Source organism: Muntiacus reevesi, chromosome 2 (genome assembly GCF_963930625.1).
Source record: "Muntiacus reevesi chromosome 2, mMunRee1.1, whole genome shotgun sequence".
Taxonomy (NCBI): domain Eukaryota; kingdom Metazoa; phylum Chordata; class Mammalia; order Artiodactyla; family Cervidae; genus Muntiacus; species Muntiacus reevesi.
The window spans coordinates 117,034,344-117,062,186 of NC_089250.1; the positions used below are offsets into that span (position 1 = coordinate 117,034,344).

At 37.0% G+C, this 27,843-nt stretch overlaps 1 protein-coding gene across 4 annotated transcripts in view; it reads left to right on the plus strand.

The window, feature by feature from the left end:
• Nucleotides 1-27,843, plus strand: part of NRG3 (neuregulin 3) — a 1,175,938-nt gene that overhangs the window by 1,025,055 nt on the left and 123,040 nt on the right. For 2 of the 4 annotated variants that reach the window (XM_065919907.1, XM_065919908.1), the window contains exon 4: nt 8,466-8,492. In XM_065919907.1, the coding sequence (XP_065775979.1) occupies nt 8,466-8,492 (27 nt within the window). The remainder of the gene's footprint in view (nt 1-8,465; nt 8,493-27,843) is intronic. The other 2 variants (XM_065919909.1, XM_065919910.1) reach the window with 1 other exon arrangement.

Sequence of the window (27,843 nt, forward strand, 5' to 3'; positions counted from 1 at the left end):
ATTTTATCGGAGTATAGTTGACTTATAATGTTGTGTTAGTTTTAGGAGTATAGCAAAGTGACTCATTTATGTGTGTGTGTGTGCGTGTGTGTGTGTGTGTATGTATATGTATATGTGTGTATATATATATATATATATATATATATATATATATATATTCTTTTTCAGATTCTTTTCTCATATAAGTTATCACAGAATATTGAGCAGAGTTACCTTTGGTATACAGTAGGTCCTGGCTGGTTATCTCTCTTGTAAATTCTACTGGGAAGTTCCTGTTCAATCAGGCTAGGGCTAATAGCTGTTCTGGTTGTAGGCAGAAGTTTGTTTGTTTGTTTTTAACTTTTATTCTCATGATAAGTTATTTCACCCATATCCCTACTTTGAAATACCACAATTCTAGTCTCACTCTAGTGTCCTAAGTGCACATAATCATGAAGATTTTATTCACACAAGAACCCAAATATGGTCCAGCCACCTTTTCTACAATCTCTATTCTTTCACAAAGCACATTCTCCTTCCCCAGAAGCAAGCTTATGGGTCCTTGGTCACTTGATCTTGTGCACAGTTTCTGGTTTTCCATGATAACAGTATCACAGAGCTTTTCCAGAGCTTTTTCTCTGTGGGCTCCCACTGATTTGTGAATTACTTGCAGGTAAAAATCCTGTATTTTTATAAAGGTATGCTAGATATCTATCATAAACTATATTAAGCAGGTAAAAAAAATACCATGGAAAGGAAGAAATGCATCTACTTTTAAAAAATCATTGCAGTAGTTCTTTATATGAGATATTTCTCAATTAAAATAGCTCTTAGTCACTAAAAATAAATAAATAAATAAACTCTGTATAGGCAGATTAATAGCTATGTAAAGTGCATCAGAGTTTACCAGGGCAAAGGAGGAGGAGAAAATTGGAAAATATTGCCTAATGGATAGAGTTACCTTTTGAAACAATGGAAGAGTTTTGGAAATCTGTTGGCCATGGTTATACCACATTGAGAATGTAATTAATATCACTGAATTGTGCCCTTAAAATTTGTCAAGATAACAAATTTTATATATATTCTACCACAATAGAATTTTAAAATGAGTCATTTGCAAAAGAAAGGCATGGAAATATTCAAGATAACTAAATGAATATTTTCTAAAAAGAAAATCTTTCCCAAATAGAGAAGTTATAAGAGAGAGCACAGAAATTAATCTTGGAAACAAATATGATTGTAGCAATATATTTTTTCATTCATTCTCGTTTAAGAAACATACTACTACAACAGAAATAATCATTAGATAATGCAACAAATTAAAAAACTGAATAACTGAATTATTATAAGAAAACTGCATTTAAATAAACAAATCTCCAGAGTTGAAATGCTGTACACACCAGAGCCCAGTTCTCACTGTTGATCACAGACATTCCGTTCAGTCACTCAGTCATGTTCGACTGTTTGCGACCCCATGGACTGCAGTACGGGAGGGTACCCTGTCCATCACCAACTACCAGCAGCAGGGTCTTTTCCAATGAGTCGGTTCTTCACATCAGGTGGCCAAAATGAGTTTCAGCTTCAGCATCAGTCTTTCCAATGAATATTCAGGACTGTTTCCTTTAGGATGGACTGGTTGAATCTCCTTTTGGTTCAAGGGACTCTCAAGAGTCTTTTCTAACACCACAGTTCAAAAGCATCAATTCGTTGGAGCTCAGCTTTCTTTATAGTCAAACACTCACATCCATACATGACTACTGGAAAAAACCATAGATTTGACTAGATGGACCTTTATGGGCAAAGGTTTCTGCTTTTTAATATGCTGTCTAGGTTGGCCATAACTTTCCCTCAAAGAAATAAGCCTCTTTTAATTTCATGACTGAGTTCACCATCTGCAGTGATTTTGCAGCCCCCCAAAATAAAGTCTCTCACTGTTTCCATTGTTTCCCCATCTATTTGCCATGGAGTGATGGGACCAGATGCCAATTTATAGATTTTAGTTTTCTGAATGTTGAGTTTTAAGCCAACTTTTTCACTCTCCTCTTTCACTTTCATCAAGAGGCTCTTTAGTTCTTCGCTTTCTGCCATAAGGGTGGTGTCATCAGCATATCTGAGGTTATTGATATTTCTCCTGGCGATCTTGGTACCAGCTTGTGTTTTATCCAGCCCAGCATTTTGCATGATGTACTCAACATATAAGTTAAATAAGCAGGGTGACAATATACAGCCTTGACATACTCCTTTCTTAGTTTGAAACCAGTCTCTTTTTCCATGTCCAGTTCTAACTGTTGCTTCCTGACCTGCATACAGGTTTCTCAAGAAGCAGGTCAGGTGGTCTGGTATTCCCCTCCCTTGAAGAATTTCCCACAGTTTGTTGTGACCCACACAGTCAAAGGCTTTGGCATAGTCAATAAAGCAGAACTAGATGTTTTTCTGGAACTCTATTGTTTTTTCAATAATCCAGCAGATGTTGGCAATTTGACCTCTGGTTCTTCTGCCTTTTAAACTCCAGCTTGAACATCAAGAGGTTCAAGGTTCACATACTGTTGAAGCACGGCTTCGGGAATTTTGAGCATTACTTTGCTAGCGTGTGAGATGAGTACACTTGTGTGGTAATTGGAACAGTCTTTGGCATTGCATTTCTTTGGGATTGGAATGAAAACTGATCTTTGCCAGTCCTGTGGCCACTGCTGAGTTTTCAAATTTGCTGGCATATTGAGTGTAGCACTTTCACAGCATCATCTTTTAGGATTTGAAATAGCTCAACTGGAATTCCATCGCTTTATTCCTAGTGATGCTTCTTAAGGCACACTTGACTTCATATTCCAGGATGCCTGGCTCTAGCTGAGTGATCACACCATTATGGTTATCTGGGTCATGAAGATCTTTTTGTATCATTCTTCAATGTATTCTTGTCACCTCTTCGTAATATCTTTTGCTTCTGTTAGGTCCATATATTTTCTGTCCTTTATTGAGCTCATCTTTGCATGAAATGTTCCCTTGATATCTCTAATTTTCTTTAAGAGATCTCTAGTCTTTCTCATTCTATTGTTTTCCTCTATTTCTTTGCATTGATCACTGAGGTAGGCTTTCTTATCTCTCCTTGCTATTCTTTGGAACTCTGCATTCATATGCTTATATCTTTCATTTTCTCCTTTGTTTTTCACTTCTCTTCTTCTCACAGCTATTTGTAAGGCCTCCTCAGACAACCATTTTGCCTTTTTGCATTTGTTTCCTGAGGATGGTCTTGATCACTTCCTCCTGTGAAATGTCATGAACCTCCATCCATAGTTCTTCCAGCACTTTGTCTATCAGATCTAATCCCTTGAATCTATTTGTCACTTCCACTGTATAATCGTAGAGATTTGTTTTAGATCATGCCTGAATAGTCTAGTGATTTTCCCTACTTTCTTCAACTTAAGTCTGAATTTGACAATAAGTTGTTCATGTTCTGAGTGAGAATTAACTCCCTGTCTTGTTTTTGCTGACTTCATAGAGCTTATGCATCTTTGGAAGCAGAGAATATAATCAATCTAATTTCAGTATTGACCATCTGGTGTTATCCATGTGTAGAGTGTTCTCTTGTGTTGCTGGAAGAGGCTGTTTGCTATGACTAGTGCATTCTCTTGGCAAAACTCTGTTAGCCTTTGCCCTGCTTCATGTTGTACTTCAAGGCCAAATTTGCCTGTTACTCCAGGTATCTGTTGACTACCTACTTTTGCATTACAGTCCCTTATAATGAAAAGGATGTCTTTTTTGGATGTTAGTTTTAGAAGGTGTTGTAGGTCTTTGTAGAACCATTAAACTTCTTCAGCAGTACTGGTCAGGGCCTAGACTTGGATTACTATGATACTGAATGGCTTGCCTTGGAAATGGACAGAGATCATTCTGTCTTTTTGAGACTGCATCCAGGTACTGAATTTCAGACTCTTTTGTTGATGATGTTGGCTAATTCATTTCTTCTAAGGGATTCTTCCCAACAGTAGTAGATATAATGGTCATCTGAGTTAAATTCACCCATTCCAATCCATTTTAGTTTGCTAATTCCTAAAATATAGATGTTCACTCTTGCCATTTCCTGTTTGACCACTTCCAATTTGTGTTGATTCATGGACCTAACATTCCAGGTTCCTATGCAATATTGTTCTTTACAGCATCGGAGTTTACTTCCATCACCAGTCACATCCACAACTGGGTGTTGTTTTTGCTTTGGCTCCATCTCTTAATTCTTTCTGGAGTTATCTCCACTGCTCTACAGTAGCATATTGCACACCTACTGACCTGGGGAGTTCATCTTTCAGTGTGCTATCTTTTCTCCTTTTCATACTTAGGTGGTTGAAATGGTGTGATGAACAGAGGAATATAAAGCAGACATGGATGCATCTGCCATTAATTTTGCATAGCAAGCACTGTCAAGTTTGTAACAGTCACAGGAATAAAGGATCAGATAGACTGTATTTGTGCCCAAATCTTCCTCTTGTTAAGACCTTTAGTCTCACTGATGCAGTTTCCTCATCTAACAAATAAAGGGGGAAAAGATACAGCAGAATGTATTTTTTTGTGAAGAGTGAAGAGTTCCTGGTTAAGGCCTGTCATGCATTTGTTCTTTCAACTCAGTTCAGTCACTCAGTCATGTCCGTATCTTTGCGACCCCGTTAAACGCAGCATGCCAGGCCTCCCTGTCCATCACCAACTCCCGGAGTTCACCGAAACTCATGTCCATTGAGTCACTGATGCCATCCAACCATCTCATCCTCTGTCGTCCCCTTCTCCTCCTGTCCTCAATCTTTCCCAGCATCAGGGTCTTTTCAAATAGGTCAGCTCTTTGCATCAGGTGGCCAAAGTATTGGAGTTTCTTCTTTAACATCAGTCCTTCCAATGAACACCTAGGACTGATCTCCTTTAGGATGGACTGGTTGCATCTCCTTGAAATCCAAGGGACTCTCAAGTGTCTTCTCAAACACCACAGTTCAAAAGCATCAATTCTTCGGCACTCAGCTTTCTTTAAAGTCCAACTCTCACATCCATACATGACTACTGGAAAAACCATAGCCTTGTCTAGACGGACCTTTGTTAACAAGTAATGTCTCTGCTTTTTAGTATGCAATCTAGGTTGGTCATAACTTTCCTTCCAAGGAGTAAGAGTCTTTTAATTTCATGGTTGCAATCACCATCTGCAGTGATTTTGCAGCCCAGAAAAATAAAGTCTGACACTGTTTCCACTGTCTCCCCATGTATTTGCCATGAAGTGATGGGACTGGATGCCATGATCTTCGTTTTCTGAATGTTGAGCTTTAAGCCAACTTTTTCACTCTCCTCTTTCACTTTCATCAAGAGGCTATTTGGTTCTTCTTCACTTTCCGCCATAAGGGTGGTGTCATCTGCATATCTGAGGTTATTAATATTTTTCCCAGTAATCTTGATTCCAGCTTGTGCTTCTTCCAGCCCAGCGTTTTTCATGATGTACTCTGCATATAAGTTAAATAAGCAGGGTGGCAATATACAGCCTTGACATACTCCTTATCCTATTTAGTACCAGTCTGATGTTCCATGTCCAATTCTAACTGTTGTTCCCTGACCTGCATACAGGTTTCTCAAGAGGCAGGTCAGGTGGTCTGGTATTCCCATTTCTTTAAGAATTTTCAATAGTTTATCATGATTCACACAGTCAAAGTCTTTGGCGTAGTCAATAAAGCAGAAATAGATGTTTTTCTAGAACTCTCTTGCTTTCTCAATGATCCTGTGGATGTTGGCATACTGTGGTTTCTCTGCCTTTTCTAAAACCAGCTTGAACATCTGGAATTTCATGGTTCACGTAGTGCTGAAGCCTGGCTTGGGGAGCTTTAAGCATTACTTTACAAGCGTGAGAGATGAGTGCAATTGTGTGGTAGTTTGAGCATTCTTTGGCATTTACTTTCTTAGGAATTGGAATGAAAACTGACCTTTTCCAGCCCTTTGGCCACTGCTGAGTTTTCAAATTTGCTGGCATATTGAGTGTAGCACTTTCACAGCATCATCTTTTAGGATTTAAAATAGCTCAACTGGAATTTCAGCACCTCCACTAGCTTTGTTTGTAGTGATGCTTCTTATGGCCCATTTGACTTCATATTCCAGGATGTCTGGCTCTAGGTGAGTGATCAAACCATCATGATTATCTGGGTTGTGAAGATCTTTTTTGTACAGTTCTTCTGTGTTCTGCCACCTCTTAATATCTTCTGCTTCTGTTAAGTCCATACCATTTCTGTCCTTTATTGAGCCCATCTTTGCATGAAATTTTCCGTTGGTATTTCTAATTTTCTTTAAGAGATCTCTAGTCCTTCCCATTCTGTTGTTTTCCTCTATTTCTTTGCTGAGGTAGGCTTTCTTATCTCTCCTTGCTATTCTTTGGAACTCTGCATTCAAATGGGAATATCTTTCCTTTTCTCCTTTGCTTTTCTTTTTTTTTTTCCATTTATTTTTATTAGTTGGAGGCTAATTACTTTACAATGTTGTAGTGGTTTTTGTCATACATTGACATGAATCAGCCATGGATTTACATGTATTCCCCATCCCGATCCCCCCTCCCACCTCCCTCTCCATGTGCGTCCCTCCCGAAGCTGTGCACTCAGTCGAAGAGGGCGACCATCCCTGATAGAGGAGGACCTGTGTTCGGTCAAGAGTATACGAGTAGCTGCGCTTCCCTGCTAGAACCTCCAAACAAGCTCTCCTTTGTTCTTCACTTCTCTTCTTTTCATAGCTATTTGTAAGGCCTCCCAGACAACCATGTTGCCTTTTTGCATTTCTTTTCCATGGGGATGGTCTTGATCCCTGTCTCCTGTACAATGTCACAAACCTCCATCCATAGTTCATCAGACACTCTGTCTATCAGATCTAGTCCCTTAAATCTATTTCTCACTTCCCCTTTATAGTCATAAGGGATTTGATTTAGGTCATACCTGAAGGGTTTAGTGGTTTTCTCCACTTTCTTCAGTTCAAGTCTGAATTTATCAATGAGGAACCTGATCTGAGCCACAGTCATCTCCCAGTCTTGTTTTTGCTGACTGTATAGAGCTTCTCCATCTTTGACTGCATCGAGTACAATCAGTCTGATTTTGGGGTTGACCATCTGGTGATGTCCATGTGTAGAGTCTTCTCTCGTGTTGTTGGAAGAGGGTGTTTGCTATGACCAGTGTGTTCTCTTGGTAAACCTCTATTAGCCTTTGCCCTGCTTCATTCTGTACTCCAAGGCCAAATGTGCTGGTTATTCCAGGTGTTTCTTGACTTTCTACTTTTGCATTCCAGTCCCCTATAATGAAAAGGATATCTTTTTTGGATGTTAGTTTTAGAAGGTCTTGTAGGCCTTCATAGAACCATTCAACTTCAGCTTCTTCAGCATTACTGATTGGGGCAAGGACTTGGATTACTGAGATATTGAATGGTTTGCCTTGGAAACAAACAGAGATTCTGTCGTTTTTGAGATTGCATCTAAGTACTGCATTTTGGACTCTTTTTTGACTACGATGGCTACTCCATTTCATCTAAGGGATTTCTGCCCACAGTAGTAAATATAATGATCATCTGAGTTAAATTCATCCTTTCCAGTCCATTTTAGTTCGCTGATTTCCTAGGATGTCAACGTTCACTCTTGCTGTTTCCTGTTTGACCACTTCCAATTTGCCTTGATTCATAGACCTAACATTCCAGGTTCCTATGCAGTATTGCTCTTTACATCATCGGACCTTGCTTCCATCACCATTCACATCCACAACTGGGTGGTGTTTTGCTTTGGCTCCATCCCATCATTCTTTCTGGATGTTCTTTACCTACCTATTATTAACATAGAAGTTCAAATTAGTTTAATGTTAACCGAGTGTTATTCTACGTAAAATATGAATTCCAGAAGTAACTTTAGCTCCAGATATGCTTTGTATAAATAGTTGGAGGTTTTTTTCTACTTTCTTTCCTCCTTCCCTGCTATCTTCCTTTTCTCCCTCCCTCCCCCGCTTCCTTTGTTTCCTTTTTTATAGGCTAAATTTATACTTAGCATGCTGTTTTTGTTTAGTTCCTAAGTTACGTCTGATGCTTTTGCAATCCCATGAACTGTAGCCCACAAGTCTCCTCTGTCCATGGGATTTTCCAGGCAAGAATATTGAAATAGGTTGCTGTTTCCTCCTCCAGGATATCTTCCTGACTCAGGGATAGAACCCATGTCTCATTCATTAACAGGAGGATTCTTTACCACTGAACCATCAGGGAATAATACTTAGCATACTCGTTAATATTATTCCATCTCAATCCCAGACTGTTGAGAAATACCAGTCAGTGTTCAAAACACCCCTGATGGTGGACAAAGTGTAAATTATCTTTTGCAAGCAAACATTGTTATAACTGAGACACAGTCTTTGCCTTGAAAGGTTAATCTGATAAGCATTGATTTCTGTGTGGAATTTTCTCTAACCTCACTCTCATTTTCTCTTTTCCTTCCTTATGTGCTGACTTTGGTGTAGCAGACCACTTGGGGATTGAATTCATGGGTAAGACTAAACAATTTTCTCCTTTTATATCCGGAAAAGCTAAGTTTGATAATGTGTATACCGTTCTTCTTCCTCATCTGATTATAGTTGAAATGCCTCATTATCAGATGCTATTAGTAGTTAAAAAAAAAAATGTTTTCGTCAATTTTTCACTAAGTAGTGGCTCAAAATGAATGACTTAACTACTTATTGAGAAGGCAATTTAATGTTAAGTGCTGTTTTGAAACCTGACAGAAGTTGGATTTGGTTTCTGGCTTTGTTTGCTTTCTTAATTCTCAATTTTTTTATCTGTAAATAGGTGTAGACTAGTTCCTATTTTATTACACACATATATTGCTTAACACAATATCTGTAAAATGGTGTATGCTCAATAAATGGTAGACAATAATGGTGATGATTTAAAAATATCAGTTTTCATTACTTTCTGCTCTTTTTTTTTTCCTTTTGCATGGTGAATAATTTGGATACATTTTGATCAATCTTAATTCTGAAGTATGGGTTCTATTAATGTTTTCATCTAAAAAGTTAAAATAATTTTTTTGAAAGTTTTTGTAGTCTATGGTGTGTTTTTAAAAAGATTAGAGTACCTCCCACAGTAATTATTTTCTGTACTCATAGATAATTACATTAAGAATTGTACATAATTTTCTGAATCTATATTATAATAAAATGATTTAAAAACACATTCCATAGGGGTGATAAGCATCATGGTATTAGAATGGAAAGATACCTAGGAGTTAAAGTTAGTGAAATTGAAGATCCAAATTTGAATCCAAATTTATTGTTTCTCCTTGATTCCATTTTGTTGAACTTTAGGTTTTTCTCTTATATAATATAGATATGAATGCTTGCTGTATACATTTTTGTTTATTGTGATAATACCTGTAAATTCATGCATCCATTCATCCATTAATTCATCAAATATGTATCAATTGCTCACTCTAAGCAAAGAAAAAATGCAAAATGCTACAGATAATATAATAAGTAAAAATAGGTGATAAAAGCTGATTTGCTGGAACTTATAATCTAGGAAATTTTCAGATGATAATTAGGGAATAAAACTGATAAATATAAAATTGAGGATTTCTAAGACCTATTTGAGGCAAAATAATATTAGTTCAGAATAGTGATAATATCCCGTCTGAATGGCCCTCATCAAAAAGTCTACAAACAATAAATGCTGGAAAGGGTGTGGAGAAAAGGAACTGCTCTTGCACTGTTGGTGGGAATGTAAATTGATACAGCCACTATGGAAGACAGTATGGAGATACCTTAAAAAACTAGGAATAAAACCACCATATGACCCAGCAATCCCACTCCTAAGCATATACCCTGAGGAAACCAAAATTGAAAGAGACACATGTGTCCCATTGTTCATTTCAGCACTGTTTACAATAGCTAGAACATGGAAGCAACCTAGATGTTCATCAATGGATGAATGGTTAAAGAAGATGTGGTATATATACAGAATGGAATATTACTCAGCCATAAAAAGGAATGCATTTGAGTCAGCTCTAATGAGGTGGATGCACCTAGAACCTGTTATACAGAGTGACGTGAGTCAGAAAAGAGAAAGATAAATACCATATTCTAACACATATATACAGAATCTAGAAAAATAGTACTGAAGAATTTATTTTCAGGGCAGCAGTGGAGAAACACACATAAAGAATAGATTTAAGGACATGGGAAGAGGGGAGGAGAGGGTGAGATGTATGGAAAGAATAACATAGAAACTTACATTACCATATGTAAAATAGATAGCCAACAGGAATTTGCTGTATTGCTCAGGAAACTCAAACAGGTGCTCTGTATCAACCTAGAGGGGTAGGATGGGGAGGGAGATGGAGGGAGGTTCAAAATGGAGGGGATATATGTATACCTATGGCTGATTCATGTTGAGGTTTGACAGAAAACAGCAAAATTCTGTAAAGCAGTTTTCCTCCCATAAAAATTAAATTAATTAAAGAAAGAATAGTGTAATAATAAAAGATGTGAAAAATTGATAGATATTGGAAACATGGCAACAAGTATTTAAAAGGAATTGATGTTGATAGGTAGATAAGGGTGATTATCAAGGATGACTACAAAATTTATAGTTTGCATGTTTAGATAAAATGTGTGTCCATTTTCTGAAAAATAAGACTAAAAGAACAGATTTATGGGGGACTTTTACTAGATTAGGTTTGGAAATTTTGAATTCTGGGTACCTTTGTTGTGTCTGGTAGAAGATATTAGTAGTTATATTTTTTATAAGTTTTGAGAGTTAATTAGAAACCAGTGATTACGTATTTGTATTAACACTAATGAAAACTGATATTCCTGTTGTACAATATTACTTGTTAGTGCTTTATTGTCTAAGTATTAGATCAGAGAAAAAAACAGACACCCTAGTTTCTGCAGATTTGGGGTTTTGCTAGATAGATGTGATGAAAGCTTATAAGGGCAATGAAATTCAAGATAATATTGAAATAAAGCATCACAGACTATAAGATAGGTATGTAATGAAATGAATAAGGAATGTATAATTTGAATGGAAATGATGAGTAGTTACCATGTGTGTCCTCAAACAAATTGTTGGCATGAAGAGGTTGTAGTCATATGGACTAGGAATTACAGGAAACTGTGGATATGGTGATGTGGTAGAGTATAAATTTTTGAGAAAGATATGTGGTTTGTACTTTCCTTTTTTACTGATGATGATGGGCTATAGCAGCATGGAAGACAGTATCAACAGTCATTTGAGGACAGCAAGTACTTAATATAAGCAATAGAGAAATGTTTTCCATTATATGGTGATGATTGCTGGCTCAGAGAAGAGAGGCTCCAGAAGTTATATAGCAGAACGACTCTAGATATAAGAAACAAGGCCTGGTGGTGTGTGGGACTGGTGTAGCATTAAACTCCACAGTCAGTGTGCCCATGGTTATAGTAAATTAAACTTGCTGCACCAGTGATAATTATTGTTATTGAAAGAAACAGATGAGTCATTATCCTATTGAACTTTCCCTGAGGATTTCTAGTAGCACTGATACCTTACAATATAATGATTTGCTGTGGAATCAAGATATGTATTATGAGGTCAGTTTTAAAACATTCAAAATCATTTAGTTACCAGTAGGCAAAACTAAGAAGCTATTGTTTCATTCATCTATGTGAATCTCAAGTCTAACTGGTGTTATAATGAGTCTTACAAAAGCTGAAATCAAAGCATAACTTTATTTTTTTTTTATTTTATTAGTTGGAGGCCAATTACTTCACAACATTTCAGTGGGTTTTGTCATACATTAACACGAATCAGCCATAGAGTTATACGTATTCCCCATCCCGATCACCCCTCCCACCCCCCCTCCACCCGACTCCTCTGGGTCCTCCCAGTGCACCAGGCCCGAGCACTCATCTCATGCATCTCACCCGGGCTAGTGATCTGTTTCACCATAGATAATATACATGCTGTTCTTTTGAAACATCCCACCCTCACCTTCTCCCACAGAGTTCAAAAGTCTGTTCTGTACTTCTGTGTCTCTTTTTCTGTTTTGCATATTGGGTTATCATTACCATCTTTCTAAATCCCATATATGTGTGTTAGTATGCTGTAATGTTCTTTATCTTATCTTTGACAAAGGAGGCAAGGATATACAATGGAAAAAAGACAACCTCTTTAACAAGTGGTGCTGGGAAAACTGGTCAACCACTTGTAAAAGAATGAAACTAGAACACTTTCTAACACCATACACAAAAATAAACTCAAAATGGATTAAAGATCTAAATGTAAGACCAGAAACTATAAAACTCCTAGAGGAGAACATAGGCAAAACACTCTCCGACATAAATCTCAGTGGGGTCCTCTATGACCCACCTCCCAGAATATTGGAAATAAAAGCAAAAATAAACAAATGGGACCTAATGAAACTTAAAAGCTTCTGCACTACAAAGGAAACTATAAGTAAGGTGAAAAGACAGCCCTCAGATTGGGAGAAAATAATAGCAAATGAAGAAATAGACAAAGGATTAATCTCAAAAATATACAAGCAACTCCTGAAGCTCAATTCCAGAAAAATAAATGACCCAATCAAAAAATGGGCCAAAGAACTGAACAGACATTTCTCCAAAGAAGACATACAGATGGCTAACAAACACATGAAAAGATGCTCAACATCACTCATTATTAGAGAAATGCAAATCAAAACCACAATGAGGTACCATTACACGCCAGTCAGGATGGCTGCTATCCAAAAGTCTACAAGCAATAAATGCTGGAGAGGGTGTGGAGAAAAGGGAACCCTCTTACACTGTTGGTGGGAATGCAAACTAGTACAGCCACTATGGAAAACAGTGTGGAGATTTCTTAAAAAACTGGAAATAGAACTGCCATATGACCCAGCAATCCCACTCCTGGGCATACACACCGAGGAAACCAGATCTGAAAGAGACACGTGCACCCCAATGTTCATCGCAGCACTGTTTATAATAGCCAGGACATGGAAGCAACCTAGATGGCCATCAGCAGATGAATGGATAAGGAAGCTGTGGTACATATACACCATGGAATATTACTCAGTCATTAAAAAGAATTCATTTGAATCAGTTCTAATGAGATGGATGAAACTGGAGCCCATTATACAGAGTGAAGTAAGCCAGAAAGATAAAGCATAACTTTAAAGACAGGGTGCTCAGGGCTGGTCTACTGTGATGACCCTGAGGGATGGGATGGGGAGGGATATGGGAGGGGGTTCAGGATGGGGAACACATGTACACCCATGGATGATTCATGTGAATGTATGGCAAAAACCACCACAATGTTGTAAAGTAATTAGCCTTCAATTAAAATAAATAAATTAAAAAAAAAAAAAAAAAGACTTACAGGGAATGGATTCTCAATGTGCAAATATCTAACTCCAGCAGCTGAGTTTGCCTTGGAGGGAAGAGGTTGACTAAAGGCAGAGTTAAAGCAAATACTTAGTATGCATATAGATAATGGCAAATAATGGAGTATTCTGAATGGTGAATAGGTTTACAGAATTAATGAATAAACTGTTTTCACTGACCTCACTAATTCTAGACACTATTCACCCCCATAGATTCCTCTAACTGAATGTGTAATATTCTGTACATTGCTTTGGGAATAAGTATTGAGATTTAACTCATAATTTTAAAATCCACATGGGTAAAATTGTTCCATGGAAGATGATATCATCCTAATACTATGGCATCTCTAGGTATAAATTAAACTGATGAGCCAATCTAAACTCTCTAGAAATTTAATTATGTCAGTTTATTGGTGTGCCTTACAAATAATTAGTGCCTGTTCTGTGTTAACGAATTCCAGAATACCTTTGTTCTCAACTTTCATCATTCTTGCTTTGGGTAGTGCAAATTTCATCCTTCCTTGGGTTGGAACATAGATCGTAAGACGATAATCCTTAAAAAATAAAAATAAAAATAGGATTTGGCTGCACCAGATCTTAGTTGCAGCACTTGGGCTCTTTGATCTTCATTGTGGCATGCAGGATCTTTACTTGTGGCATTTGAATTCTTTAGTTGTGGCATGTGGCATGATCTTACACATATATCATTTCCCCAGTTCTTTATATTCCTAGTGGCCATGGCATATGTGCACTCAGTGATTGGACTCAAAACCCGAACACATCAAGTTCAACAAATTCTTATTTATAGCAAGAGAACTGCAAATCATATGCTTCAAGAATTCCATTATTAGTTAATTATTATACATTTGTCACACTTACTATATGCTAAACATATAAGATATGGAAAATGCAGATATATAATCCACACCCCTTACTGACCAAAGACTCTGAAACAAAAAATAGGGAAAGCTACACATAATTGAGGTGACATCAGTTCAGTTCAGTTCAGTCACTCAGTCGTGTCCGACTCTTTGTGACCCCATGAACCGCAGCACGCCAGGCCTCCCTGTCCATCACCAACTCCCAGAGTCCACCCAAACCCATGTCCACTGAGTCGGTGATGCCATCCAACCATCTCATCCTCTGTCATCCCCTTCTCCTCCTGCCCTCAATCTTTCCCAGCATCAGGGTATTTTCCAGTGAGTCAACTCTTCGCGTGAGGTAGCCAAAGTATTGGAGTTTCAGCTTCAACATCAGTCCTTCCAATGAACACCCAGGACTGATCGCCTTTAGGATGAACTGGTTGGATCTCCTTGCAGTCCAAGGGACTCTCAGGAGTCTTCTCCAACACCACAGTTCAAAAGCATCAATTCTTCACTGCTCAGCTTTCTTTATAGTCCAACTCTCACATCTATACATGACCACTGTAAAAACAATAGCCTTAACTAGATGGACCTTTGTTGACGAAGTAATGTCTCTGCTTTTTAATATGATGCCTAGGTTGGTCATAACTTTCCTTCCAAGGAGTAAGCATCTTCTAATTTCATGACTGCAATCACCATCTGCAGTGATTTTGGAGCCCAAAAAAATAAAGTCAGCCACTGTTTCCCCATCTATTTACCATGAAGTGATGGGACAGGAGGCCATGATCTTAGTTTTCTGAATATTGAGCTTTAAGCCAACTTTTTCACTCTCCTCCTTCACTTTGATCAAGAGGCTCTTTAGTTCTTCTTCACTTTCTGCCATAAGGGTTTTTTTGTCATCTGCATATCTGAGGTTATTGATATTTCTCCCGGCAATCTTGATTCCAGCTTGTGCTTCCTCCAGCCCAGCATATAAGTTAAATAGCAGGTTGACAATATGCAGCCTTGACATGCCACTTTTCCTTTTTGGAACCAGTCTGTTGTTCCATGTCCAGTTCTAACTGTTGCTTCCTGACCTGCATACAGGTTTCTCAAGAGGCAGGTCAGGTGGTCTGGTATTCCCATCTCTTTCAGAATTTTCCAGTTTTGTGTGAATATAACAAGTGCTATTAAGATGCATAGGCAAAAAAAAAAAAAAAAAAAAGAAAAATGCATAGGCAAAATACAATGAAAGAAAAAAAAAATAAAAATAAAAGTCACTAAATGGGCTTAGGAAATTCAGAAACATATTCCTGGGTATAAGGGGAAGGGGTAAGAGGGAGGAATTCAAGCTGAGTACCAGTCCAAGTGAATAAACTGTATCAAGTGTTTCTCTAGTCCAAATCTATATTAGCTTCACTTTGCTTCTACTTAGTTAGAGCCTTTCTATTTAGGTCTCTCCATCTGGGTCTCTCCTCTCCCTAGCGTCACTACTTTAGAACTGAAAAGAGGACATTAACTTCAGTAAAAACACTTCACCAAAAAGCGTCTTGGATTAATTTATTAATTTTGAAGAATAATTATCCTACTGAATAAGCCATGCCAAACCTAATGTCCATAAAACTGTTAGCACTCAAAAGTATTTTTCTGTAAATATATTCATGAATTTTTTTAATGATGCGACTGGGATTGGAACAATGCAAATTTCAACAAAGATATACCACTTTAGAATGTAGTATCAGTTTAAAAAATACAATTAACTGACATAGTTAGGAAAGGAGTTTGAAGGTGTGTAAAAATGCAAAGTTGTTTGTAAAAAATTAAAAGACTTGTAGTAAATTAATAATCAAAAATATCTCTTGAATTCATGATGTAACCTACTCATTCATGCATGCATGAGGGAGAATTTTATAATTTTAAAGTCAGATATTCAGACTTTTCCTCATAGTATGGATAGATTAGGAGATATTATAGACAAAGTTTTTTTGTAAGCAGAAGTGCGTGTTCAGCTGTGTGAGAAATGCATCCAGTCATCCAGAGGAGACAGTTGGCCAAAGGGCATGTCAGACTGGTCAAGTTTGGAAGGTGCATCGATCATGAAGAGAGATTTCTTAACTGAGAAATATCTTGCTACTCTGTCAGGTGCTCTGTCATGGAGCATATCTCATTATAGCCATTTGAGCTATTTGTTACACAGCCGTGTCTCTGACAATACCCTGATGAATCTGATGTTCTAGGCATAAAAAATGCTCATATAAAAGCAAGTGCAGTGCCATTACAAACATATTGCCAAACCATAGGAAGAGCTAAATAATGTGTGGGAGATCTTTTGTGCAATTTTTTTTATACTACTATGGAAAAATAAAATGAAGTCTGTCAGTTAAACGTCTTATTTGTGCTTTGATATTGCATTTAGGATAGCATAATATATTTATGCAGTCTGAGTAAATGCTAGTATATATTTTTTAATAAAAAGATTTATAAAATTTGGGACAAGTGTTTTTTTTTTAACTATAGTCTTTAAAAGATATTCTAAAATACTCCTACATTTTGAAGCTAAAATAAAAAGAAGGCCAAAGGAAGAAATACTGAGTTTTTCATAAGCAGAGAGTTAGAAATGTCTATCGTCAATGTTTGTAGGTTCAGAATTGAGAACATTATTACTTCAAGCTTTTCAGTTCAGTTCATTCACTCAGTTGTATCTGACTCTTGGACTGCAGCACGCCAGGTTTCCCTGTCCATCACCAACTCCTGGATGGAACTATTCAAATTTATGTCCATCGAGTTGGTGATGCCGTCCAGTCATCTCATCCTCTGTTGCCCCCTTCTCCTCCTGCCTTCAATCTTTCCCAGCTTCAGAGTTTTTTACAATGAGTCTGTTCTTCACATCAGGTGCCCAAAATATTGTAGCTTCAGTTTCAGCATCAGTCCTTCCAATGAATATTCATGACTGATTTCCTTTAGGCTTTCAAAGTTCAAACTTTACCATATATTTCATATTTCTTCATCCCTTCATGTGAAAAGAAAAATAGTTTTAGAATATTTTAGTAATATCTAAAGAGAGTTTCCTGAGATATGACCAGTTTCTAATTCTGTTTAGATGATACAAGATAGGGATACTTTCTTTAAAGTTATGCTGCTTATGCCAAATGACTTGGTGTGTGTTCCTTTAAATCTAACAAACTCGTATATGTCAGTCAAATGAATTCATGTGTACACCCTAATTTATGACATGGCATTAGACATATAGTGGTGAGGAACCCCCTTCTTTGCACTGAAATCTCTGAATTATACTTGTTTGGGACAGAAATGTTTATATTCACTTGACTATATCATATTATCTTATAAAATAAAATGGTAATTTATGGATAAATGTGTTTGTAGAGGGTGTTAATTCAAATGTGTTCATTCAAAAGGGTATTTGTTTAGTTTTTTCTTATGTTAAATCACATGAAAAAGCAGGTATCTCAGAGTACTATATTACCATTATTTTTGCTTGACATGTGTCACCAGATTTATATTAGTTCATTGTACTCTCAAAAACTTGCATGAGGTAGAAACTATTTATTCTTAAATTATAAATAACAAAGTGATATCTGTTTAGGTGAAATATCTCATCCAAAGAGTAAGGAGGTGGCAAAACAGGATTTGAATCAAGAATTTGAATCTTCCTCCAGAGTTCTTTCTTTAATTTTTTTTTAATTGTGTTAAAATTCACATAATACAAAGCATACTATTTTAATCATATTTAATTGTGCATTCAAGGGCACTAAGTATATTCAAGTTGTTGTGCAATTCTCACCATCATTCATCTCCCAAATTTTTCACCTTCCTAACCTGAAACTCTGTCACCATTAAACACTAGCTCACTGTCTCCCCACTCACCCCCAAGCCTCAGCCCCTGGCATCTACTAATGTATTTTCTGACTCTATAAATTTGACTGTTCTAGGTATCTCATATAAATGGAATCAAACAGTATTCCTCTGCATCTAATGTATATTGGAGTGAATTTTTACCTCAATGTATGTCCTAAAAAAAGATAGTACTTTCTTTTTCTTACCCCTATGCTACACAGTAAGTTCTCAGTAGTTATCAATTTTATACATAGTATCAGTATTATATTTGTGTCAATCTCCCAATTTGTCCCACCCCTCTCTCCCCGCTCCTTGGTGTCCATACCTTTGTTCTCTACATCTGTGTCTATATTTCTGCTTTGCAAACAAATTCCTCTATACTATTTTTCTAGATTTCACATATATGTATTAATATACAGTATTTGTTTTTCTCTTTCTGACTTACTTCATTATGTGTAACAGTCTCTAGATCCATCCATATCTCTGCCAATTGCACAATTTTGTTCATTTTTATAACTGAGTAATATTCCATTGTGTGTGTGTATCACATCTTCTTTATTCATTCCTCCACTGATGTACATTGAGATTGCTTCCATGTCCTAACTATGGTAAATAGTGCTGCAATGAATATTGGGATTCATGTGTCTCTTTGAATTATGGTTTTCTCCAGCTATTTACCCAGGAGTGGTATTGCTGGGTCATATGGCAGTTATATTTTTATTCTTTTATGGCATCTCCATGATATTCTGCATAGTATCTGTATCAGTTTTCATCCCCACCAACAGCGTAAGAGGATTCACTTTTCTCCACTCCCTCTTCAACATTTATTGTTTGCAGATTTTTTGATGATCACCCTTCTGACCAGCATGAGGTGGTACCTAAAAGGTAGTTTTGAATTGCATTTCTCTAATAATTAGTGATGTTGAGCATCTTTTCATGTGCCTTTTGGCTATTTGTATGTCTTCTTTGGAGAAATGCCTATTTAGATCTTCCATAGAGTTCTTGAATTCTACTAGTGGCTTCCTGTTGAATGCCTAACACAATGAGGGGTTCCTGATAACTGAGAGAGGTTGTACTCCAGCAGTGTTTCAACTGACAATGCAATTTTGTATCTAGTCCTAAGGTTTAGAGGTAATATTTCCCAAGTACCATGAGGTCATAAGAATCTTAGGTAATAATTCACATTATGTAAGTGACAAACAATGAAAATGAACCAGTTGCCAGTTTATAGCTTTACATTCAGAATTTTAACTGGCATGTTAAAGAACTGCCATGTAGCAGAAGGCTCCCATTGGCTGATAGTTTCAATATCTCATGGAAAATAATCTACAGAAGTTGTATTATATTAGAAGGTTTCTTGGTGATCACAGACGACTGAGTGGCATTAGTTCAGTACCTCTACTATTGAATGCCATTGTGATATAAAAGCCTTGCACATCCATCTCTGACATGTGCCAAATGGAATAGTGAGTTGAACCATCTTCCCAATGATTTCCCAAAATGCTGATTAATAAACAGTCTTATTTTCTCATTTATTTTTCTCTTCAGCAAAATGACCACTCTATTTACATTATGAATTTTTAATGTAAATGTCAGTATAAGAGCTAATAATTCAGCTGTCTTAGTCACAAGCATCTCCAAGTTTCCGTCCTTCCTCCATCCCTTCCTTTTAATAAAGAGATACCTTGATTTGACTTGTTCTTCCTCAAAACTTCCTAGCCATGTGTGTAAGGATAATATTTTGGCTTTATAGGTATAATTAATTTAACATTAGTCATTAATACATATTGGTACCTCCAGTGGTTAGAAGTAAAAGTCTCTAAACAAAGTCAGACTACTTCATTGAATAAACTAAATTCAGAATTTTAGCTTATTTTAAACAGATTTTTCAGATGGGGTCAGATTCTTTCAGTTATCTTCTGTGAGGAATGGCTATAATCATGAGATACACTAGAAAAATATATAGGTATATTAGTTATTGTTTCTACAAAGGAGAAATGGGCATTTATGTAAATATGTAAATTCATAGGCTGAATTTGGCAAATGAAGTTTTGTACATAGACCCTGAGGAATCCATTTGTTATGAACTATTGGAAAGAGCAGGGCTGTTTACTGAAAGGTAGTTTAAAGCTGCTACATTTTTGCTTTATTAATATTAGGATAATTTTCATTAAGCTGCTGAGTGACTAGATTGGGAGTTTATGTGTAGGTAGTAACTATATAGACTTCAGCACAACCTTGGATGGATTCTCATCAAGTTTTTTGTAATATAGTGAAGCATGAGTTATATCAATTTAATGGTAGGTAGATTTGGGACAAAAAATGCTATATGGAGGATACAGATTAGCCAGGAATGAAACTTCTGGTTGCTTCTATGGAAATATTTTTATAGATTAGACACTCATAAATTTACTGAACTTTATATGAATTATGATTGTACTTAATCAGATTGAATTAAAATCTAACAGAGAGGGCTGGATTTTTGAATTGTCAAACTGGATTCAAAAGAATTTGAGATCTTAACCATAATCTAGTTAATTATATTTATATACCAATTATCTAAAATGTGTAGTAGTTGATAGGTTCTAAACATCTTCTGAAATGTTCTAGAAAGAGGAAAAAAGTTTTTTTTAAAGTTCACATTGTCATTGAAAAGTAAATACCAAAGTGGTTTAAAAAAAAATGGGCTTTTATATGCAGTTTTCCCTGACCATTGCTTCTGGAGCCAGGATGGATCTGCAGAATAGGAGAGAGGGGAAAAAATGGGTGGTGGATGGAACATCTGAAGATGCAGCATAGTGAGGATGATACTGCTGCTTCTCAATAAACAAAGAGTCTATTTCATGGGCTCTCAATGGTTCAGCTAATCAGAATTCATGGAGCCACTTTAGAAGGTCAGGCTGTGTGCCAGACCAGAGCAACACAAAAACAAATACAGAAGACTCTGGAGAAAATTTACATTCACTGTGTGGGACAGACTTGCAAAACTAATCATTGCAGTTCAGTGCAAAAAGGACTGTGATTGATGTTTTAGTGATTTATTTATTTATGAGAAGTTTATTTATTTATTTATGAGAAGTTTCTCAAACATCTGCCAGATGTTAGTACATGGCTCATATTCACACATGTAAATAGGGTTTGAGTTCACATACATGTGGGGAATGCTAGGTTCTATACCTTTGTTGTACAATTTCACAAAACCTTTGGTATACGTCTATTCATAACTCTAACAGAGAAGATTATGGGAGGCAGCATTTTCTGAATTATTCTTCCAGAGAAGCATGTTTCTTAGAGCTAGGATCTTAGGGACCATACTCTTAGTAAATGTTTGGAGAAAGAAACAGAGAGGGAAGAGCATCCACATCTCACTGGATCAGTTGGGAACATCTTTATGTGGAAGAATAGACAGTATTCCTGCATCTGGGAAATTGTAGAAGGGAACATAAGGGAAAGGAACAAGGAAGAACACAGATAAGAAGGAAAAAAAAAAAAAAAAAAAAAACCTGAGACATGGGGTGGGAAGAGGCAAGGAGCTTCAAGAGGGAGGCAACATAGGTATACCTATGGCTAATTCGTGTAAATGTTTGGCAGAAACCAACACGATATTGTAAAGCAATTATCCTTCAATTAGAAATAAATATTTTTTTAAAAAGATAAAAGAACACAAGAGTTTTAGGAAATGACAAGAAGACCTAGGTGATTGGAGAAAGTAACACACATGAAAGGCAGTGTGGTAGATTGGTCAATTAGGTCAGATCAGATTATGATGACCTTATGATGCCCTTTCAGAGAAGTATAATTTTATCTCATTGTGAAAGAAAGCAGCAGAGGTTTCATGCAGAGAGTGATCAGATTTCATTTAAATAGCTTATTCTGTCAGTAGCTGTGTGTAGAGTTTGCCTGAAGGCACTGCATGCAAAATCCCAGATATTGGGCCAAGCTCGGGATTTTACTTCAAATATTCACCAAAGGCTTACTGTTTGAACATTATATAAAGGAATTTCCATTTATCTGTGTCAAGTATAGAGAAACGACCAAAGGTGGACACCTGGGGGAGGAGAGGCATGAGGTGCAGTGAGCAAAGCCATGGACATAATGGACTTTGAATTGTGCTTTGAGACAAGGGTAGGATTTCAGAGATGTGGCTTTTAGCCCAATCAAGTGTTCTGTGCATCCCTAGAAGTGGGCCAGTGTCCTAGAGCAGCAGAACCTCTGGGTTCTAATGCCTGATGATCTGAGGTGGAGATGATTAATAATGACAGAAATAAAGTGCATAATAAGAGTAACATGCTTGAATCATCCCAAAACCATCCCCTCACCATCTCCCCAGGTCTGTGGAAAAATTGTCTTCCACGAAACTGGTCCCTGGTGCCAAAATGGGGACTGCTGTCTTAGAGGATGCTAACTGACCAACTATCTTCTCATAGACTAGCTCCTGAATTGCTTGTTATCACTTATAAATCTGTGCTTTCTGTTAGAGTCATCATTACAGTTTGAGAAACAGAATAATGGAATAATTTAAGTCATCAAAATAACATAATTCAAGAGCCTTCAACTTTAACTTTCATTCCAGGCACTGATTACAAATGTAAATTTATGTTTTCAGCCTTAGATCTGATGAAGTAGTTCTGGGATAGACTTTAGGCTCTTAGTTTTTAACATTTGATGTAGGAGATCTCTGTCTATGGGATTCCCAGGTAGCACTAGTGGTAAAGAACCCACCTACCAATGCAGGAGATGTAAAAGAAGCGGGTTCAATCCCAGGTTGGAAAGATCCCCTGAAGAAGGGTATGGTAACCCACTCCAGTATTCTGGCCTGGAGAATTCCGGGGACAGAGGAGCCTGGTGGGCTACAGTTCATGGGGTTACAAAGAGTCTGACACAGCTGAAGGGACTTAGCACACATGCACACGTCTCTGTCTACCAGGTGAGAAACTGACATAAAAGGACAGGCAAACTTGACTTCATTCTTTTAGTAAATGTGTAACCTAGAGCCTGGGATTCATCACCTCGAATCTTGGAGCTTCCAATCTGTGTAAGAGGGATGATGGCCTCATCAATCTCAAAGGATTGTTGGGAAGATCAAATATCAATACATAGAGCATATAAAGCATTTACTGCAAAGCCTGGCACTTAAGTGCTCAGTCAAATGAGTTACTATAACTGCTGTTCCTCCTTGGAAAAGCTTCAGTGATGTGAATTTCTGACCAAATGATAAAGTTTCCCTTTAGTCTATCTCCATCACTCTGATTCTTCTGGAAAGGAGAAACTGAACATGAATGTTAACTTTTTTTAAACATATAACTCCATAATAACCTGGGGTTCTTTACTTTTATAAAAGATTTTAATTGAGTTATAATTTACATACCATACAATTCACTTGCTTTACTTGTACAAGTCAATGATTTTTGGTATATTTACAGAGTTGTGTAACTACTATCACAGGCATAGAGTTGGCATAGAGGTATGTGTGTGTGTGTGTGTTTGTGTGTGTGTGGCCACATGTGGCACATGAGATCTTAGTTCCGTGACCAGGGATGGAACACGTGTCCTATGATTTGTAATAATAGAGTCTTAACCACCAGATCACTAGGAAAGTCCAAACATTAATATTATCTTGAACAATGGGGGCCATTGTCCAGGGCATCCAGGGAATGCCATCTAAGTTTTCAGTTTCCATTCTCTAAAAAGAGCAAAGTCTGTGAATTCTGGAGATCTCTTTTCAAAATTTGGTTCTAAAGAGATGTCCTTATACCTTCAGCCTGTTTATGCCAGATGGCTGCATTCCCTTTATTAGTGTTTCCAACAGGACTAGACATGAGTGGAGGAAATCAAGTAAACATTGCTCATCTAGTCAGACAGCTCCTTTATATGTGTCCTTCATTCCTCTCCAGAGGATTTCATTCACTGTATTTCTTTGGATGAATCTTGAAGCACAAGACTGTACTATGCTAAAAGCATACAGAATATAGTCTCTTTGTATTGGTAAAGCTTGCAGGCACTTATGAGAAATGGGGAAAGGAAATTAATAACATTTGCTGAATATTATGACTCATGGGCATACTGGGCAATTTCCCATGAGTTGCATTGTTTTATCTTTCAAAGTTGTCAGGTCATGTAGAAAACCACCATAATCTGAGGGGTTGGATTTGTGGTCTGGAAAAAAATAATCCTGTATTCATTTTAGTGGGGTTCCCCTGGTGGCTCAGTCAGAAAAGAATCTGCCTGCAACTCAAGAGACTCAAGTTCAATCCCTGGAGGAAAAAAATGGCAACCCATTCCAATATTCTTGCCTGAGAAATCTCATGGACAGAGAAGACTGATGGGCTACAGTCCATGGGGTCATGCATGGGCATGGTGGTAGCATATTTGAGGAGCTACTTGTTACGTATGCAAGAAATCTGCCTGTATATAGGCTAATGCATCAGTGTTAATGAAAAACAAAGACAAGTGTAGGAAAAAAAAAAATCTTAAAAACCCTTGCAAGATAGTTTTTTTTTTTTTTTCTCACTGCACACATAAAGAAACAAGGTCAGTGGAAGTAAAATCAATATGCCCAGCTGATAAATAGTAAAGATGAATTTTATTCCAGATTAAATGTCTCCAAAACCCGAATTCTTCCCTGCTGCCTCACCATCCACATCTAGAAGATGCTGTGCTCTCTGTAATTGTGATGAGTGTCTCTTCCCTTTCTATGTGCTGGGCTTCATGCATGCTGAGTTGAGGACATACATATACCCAACTAGGGCCTCAGCAGTTGAAAGCACATCCTGAGTATGGTTGTCAGACTTAGCAGATAAAATTCAGGTTACCCATATAAATTTGAATTTCAGATACACAACAAATAATTATTTTTTAATTAATTTATTTTTAATTGAATGATAATTGCTTTACAGAATTTAATTGTTTTCTTGACACCTTAACATGAATCAGCCATAGGTATACATATGTCCCTTCCCTCTTGAGCCTCCCTCCTATCTCCCTCCCCATCCCACCCCTCTAGGTTGGTGCACAGCCCCCATTTGAGTTCCCTGATGCATGCAACAAATTCCCACATTGGCTATCTATTTTACCCATGGTAATGTAAGTTTCCATGTTACTCTCTCCATACATCTCACCCTCTCCTCCCCTCTCCCCATGTCCATAAGTCCGTTCTCTGTGTCTGTTTCTCCATTGCTGCCCTGCAAATAAATTCTTTGATTCCATCTTTCCTCATTCCATATATATGTGTTGGTATACAATATTTATCTTTCTCTTTCTGACTTATTTCACTCTGTGTAATAGGTTCTAGGTGCATCCAACTCATTAAAACTGACTCAAATGCATTCCTTTTTATGGCCAAGTAATATTCCATTATGTATGTATACCACAACTTCTTTATCCATTCATCCATTGATGGACATCTAGGTTTCTTCTATGTTATTGCTATTGCATCTTCCCTGGTGGCTCAGATGGTAAAGCATCTGCCTACAGTGCGGGAGACCTGGGTTCGATCCCTGGGTCAGGAAGATCCCCTGGAGAAGGAAATGGCAAACCAATCCAGTACTCTTGCCTGGAAAATCCCATGGACAGAGGAGCCTGGTGGGCTACAGCCGATGGGGTCACAAAGAGTCGAACATGACTGAGCAACTTCACTCACTCACTTGCTATTATAAATAGTCCTGCATGAACATTGGGATACATATGTCTTTCAGTTTTGGTTTCCTCAGGGTATATGCCTAGGAGTGGGATTGCTGGGTCATATGGTGGTTTTATTCCTAGTTTTTTAAGGACTCTCCATACTGTCTTCCATAGTGGCTGTATCAATTTACATTCCCACCAACAGTGCAAGAGGGTTTCCTTTTCTCCATACCCTCTCCAGCATTTATTGTTTGTAGATTTTTTAATGATGGCCATTCTGACCAGTGTGGGGTGATATATCATTGTCGGTTTTTTTTTTTTTTTTTCTTTTCCATTTATTTATTTTTTATTGAAGGATAATTTACAGAATTTTACTGTTTTATGTCAAACCTCAACATGAATCAGTCATAGTTTTGATTTGCATTTCTCTAATAATGAATGATGATGAGATGGCTGGATGACATCACCGACTCACTGGACGAGTTTGAGTAAACTCTGGGAGTTGGTGATGGACAGGGAGGCCTGGTGTGCTGCGATTCATGAGGCTGCAAAGAGTCAGACACGACTGAGCGACTGAACTGAACTGAACCAAATAATGAATGATATTGGCATCTTTGCATGTGTTTGTTAGCCATCTGTTTGTCTTATTTGGAGAAATATCTGCTTAGGTCTTTTGCCCACTTTTTGATTTTTTTTTTTTTTTCTGGTATTGAGTTTTATGAGCTGCTTCTATATTTTGGAAATTAATCCTTTGTCAGTTGTTTCATTTGCTATTATTTTCTCCCATTCTGAGGGTTGTCTTTTCACTTTGTTTAAAGTTTCCTTTGCTGTGCAAAAACTTTTAAGTTTAATTAGGTCCCACTTGTTTACTTTTGTTTTTATTTCCATTACTCTAGGAGGTGGATCATAGAGGATCTTGCTTTGGTTTATGCCATTGGGTGTTCTGCCTGTGTTTTCCTCTAAGGGTTTTATAGTTACTGGTCTTCATTTTAGGTCTTTAATCCATTTTGAATTTATCTTTGTGTATGGTGTTAGTGTTCTAATTTCATTCTTTTACATGTAGCTGTTCAGTTTTCCCAGCACCATTTATTGAAGAGGCTGTCTTTGCCCCATAGTATATTCTTGCCTCCTTTGCCAAAAGTTAGGTATATGGATTTATTTATGGCTTTCTGTCTTGTTACATTGGTCTATATTTCTGATTTTGTGCCAATACCATATTGGCTTGATGACTATACCTTTGTAGTATAATCTGAAGTCAGGAAGGTTGTTGATTCCTCCAGTCTTCTTTCTCAAGACTGCTTTGGCTACTTGGTGTCTTTGTGTTTCCATATGAATTGTGAAATTTGTTGTTCTAGTTTTGTGAAAAATGTCACTGGTAATTTGATAGGGATCACATTGAATCTGTAGATTGCATTTGGTAGTATAGTCATTTTCACAGTATTGATTCTTCCTACCCAGGAACATGGAATATCTCTCCATCTGTTTATGTTGTTTTTGATTTCTTTATAAGTTAGCATCTTATAATTTTCTATATACAGTTCTTTTGTCTCCTTAGGTAGGTTTATTCCTAGATAGTTTATTCTTTTTTGTTGCAATGGTGAATGGGATTGATTTCTTAATTTCTTTTTCTGATTTTTCATTGTTAGTGTATAGGAATGCAAGTGATTTCTGTATATTGATTTTGTGTCCTGTGACTTTACTAAATTCACTGATTAGCTCCAGTAATTTTCTGATAGTATTTTTAGGGTTTTCTATGTATAGTATTATGTCATCTGCAAAAAGTGGAGAGCTTTACTTCTTTTCCATTCTGGATTCCTTTTATTTCTTTTTCTTCTCTGATTGCTGTAACTAGAACTCCAAAACTGTGTTGAATAATAGTGGTGGGAATGGACACCCTTGTCTTGTTTCTGAGGTATACAATGAATAATTATTTGATGAATTATAAACATATTTGATGAATTTCATGGGGCATATCTATATAAAAGCTGATTTGTTATTTACATAAAATTCATATCATCTCAGTTTGAACTGTTTTATCTGGTAACCCTAGCTTTAGGGCTATAAACATCATGAGGCACAGCCCGTTACTGATCCATGATATCTCATACTTCAGTCCCCAGAAAGGCTGAATTAAAATGATTATTGGGAGTGCAGAAAGATAGGAAG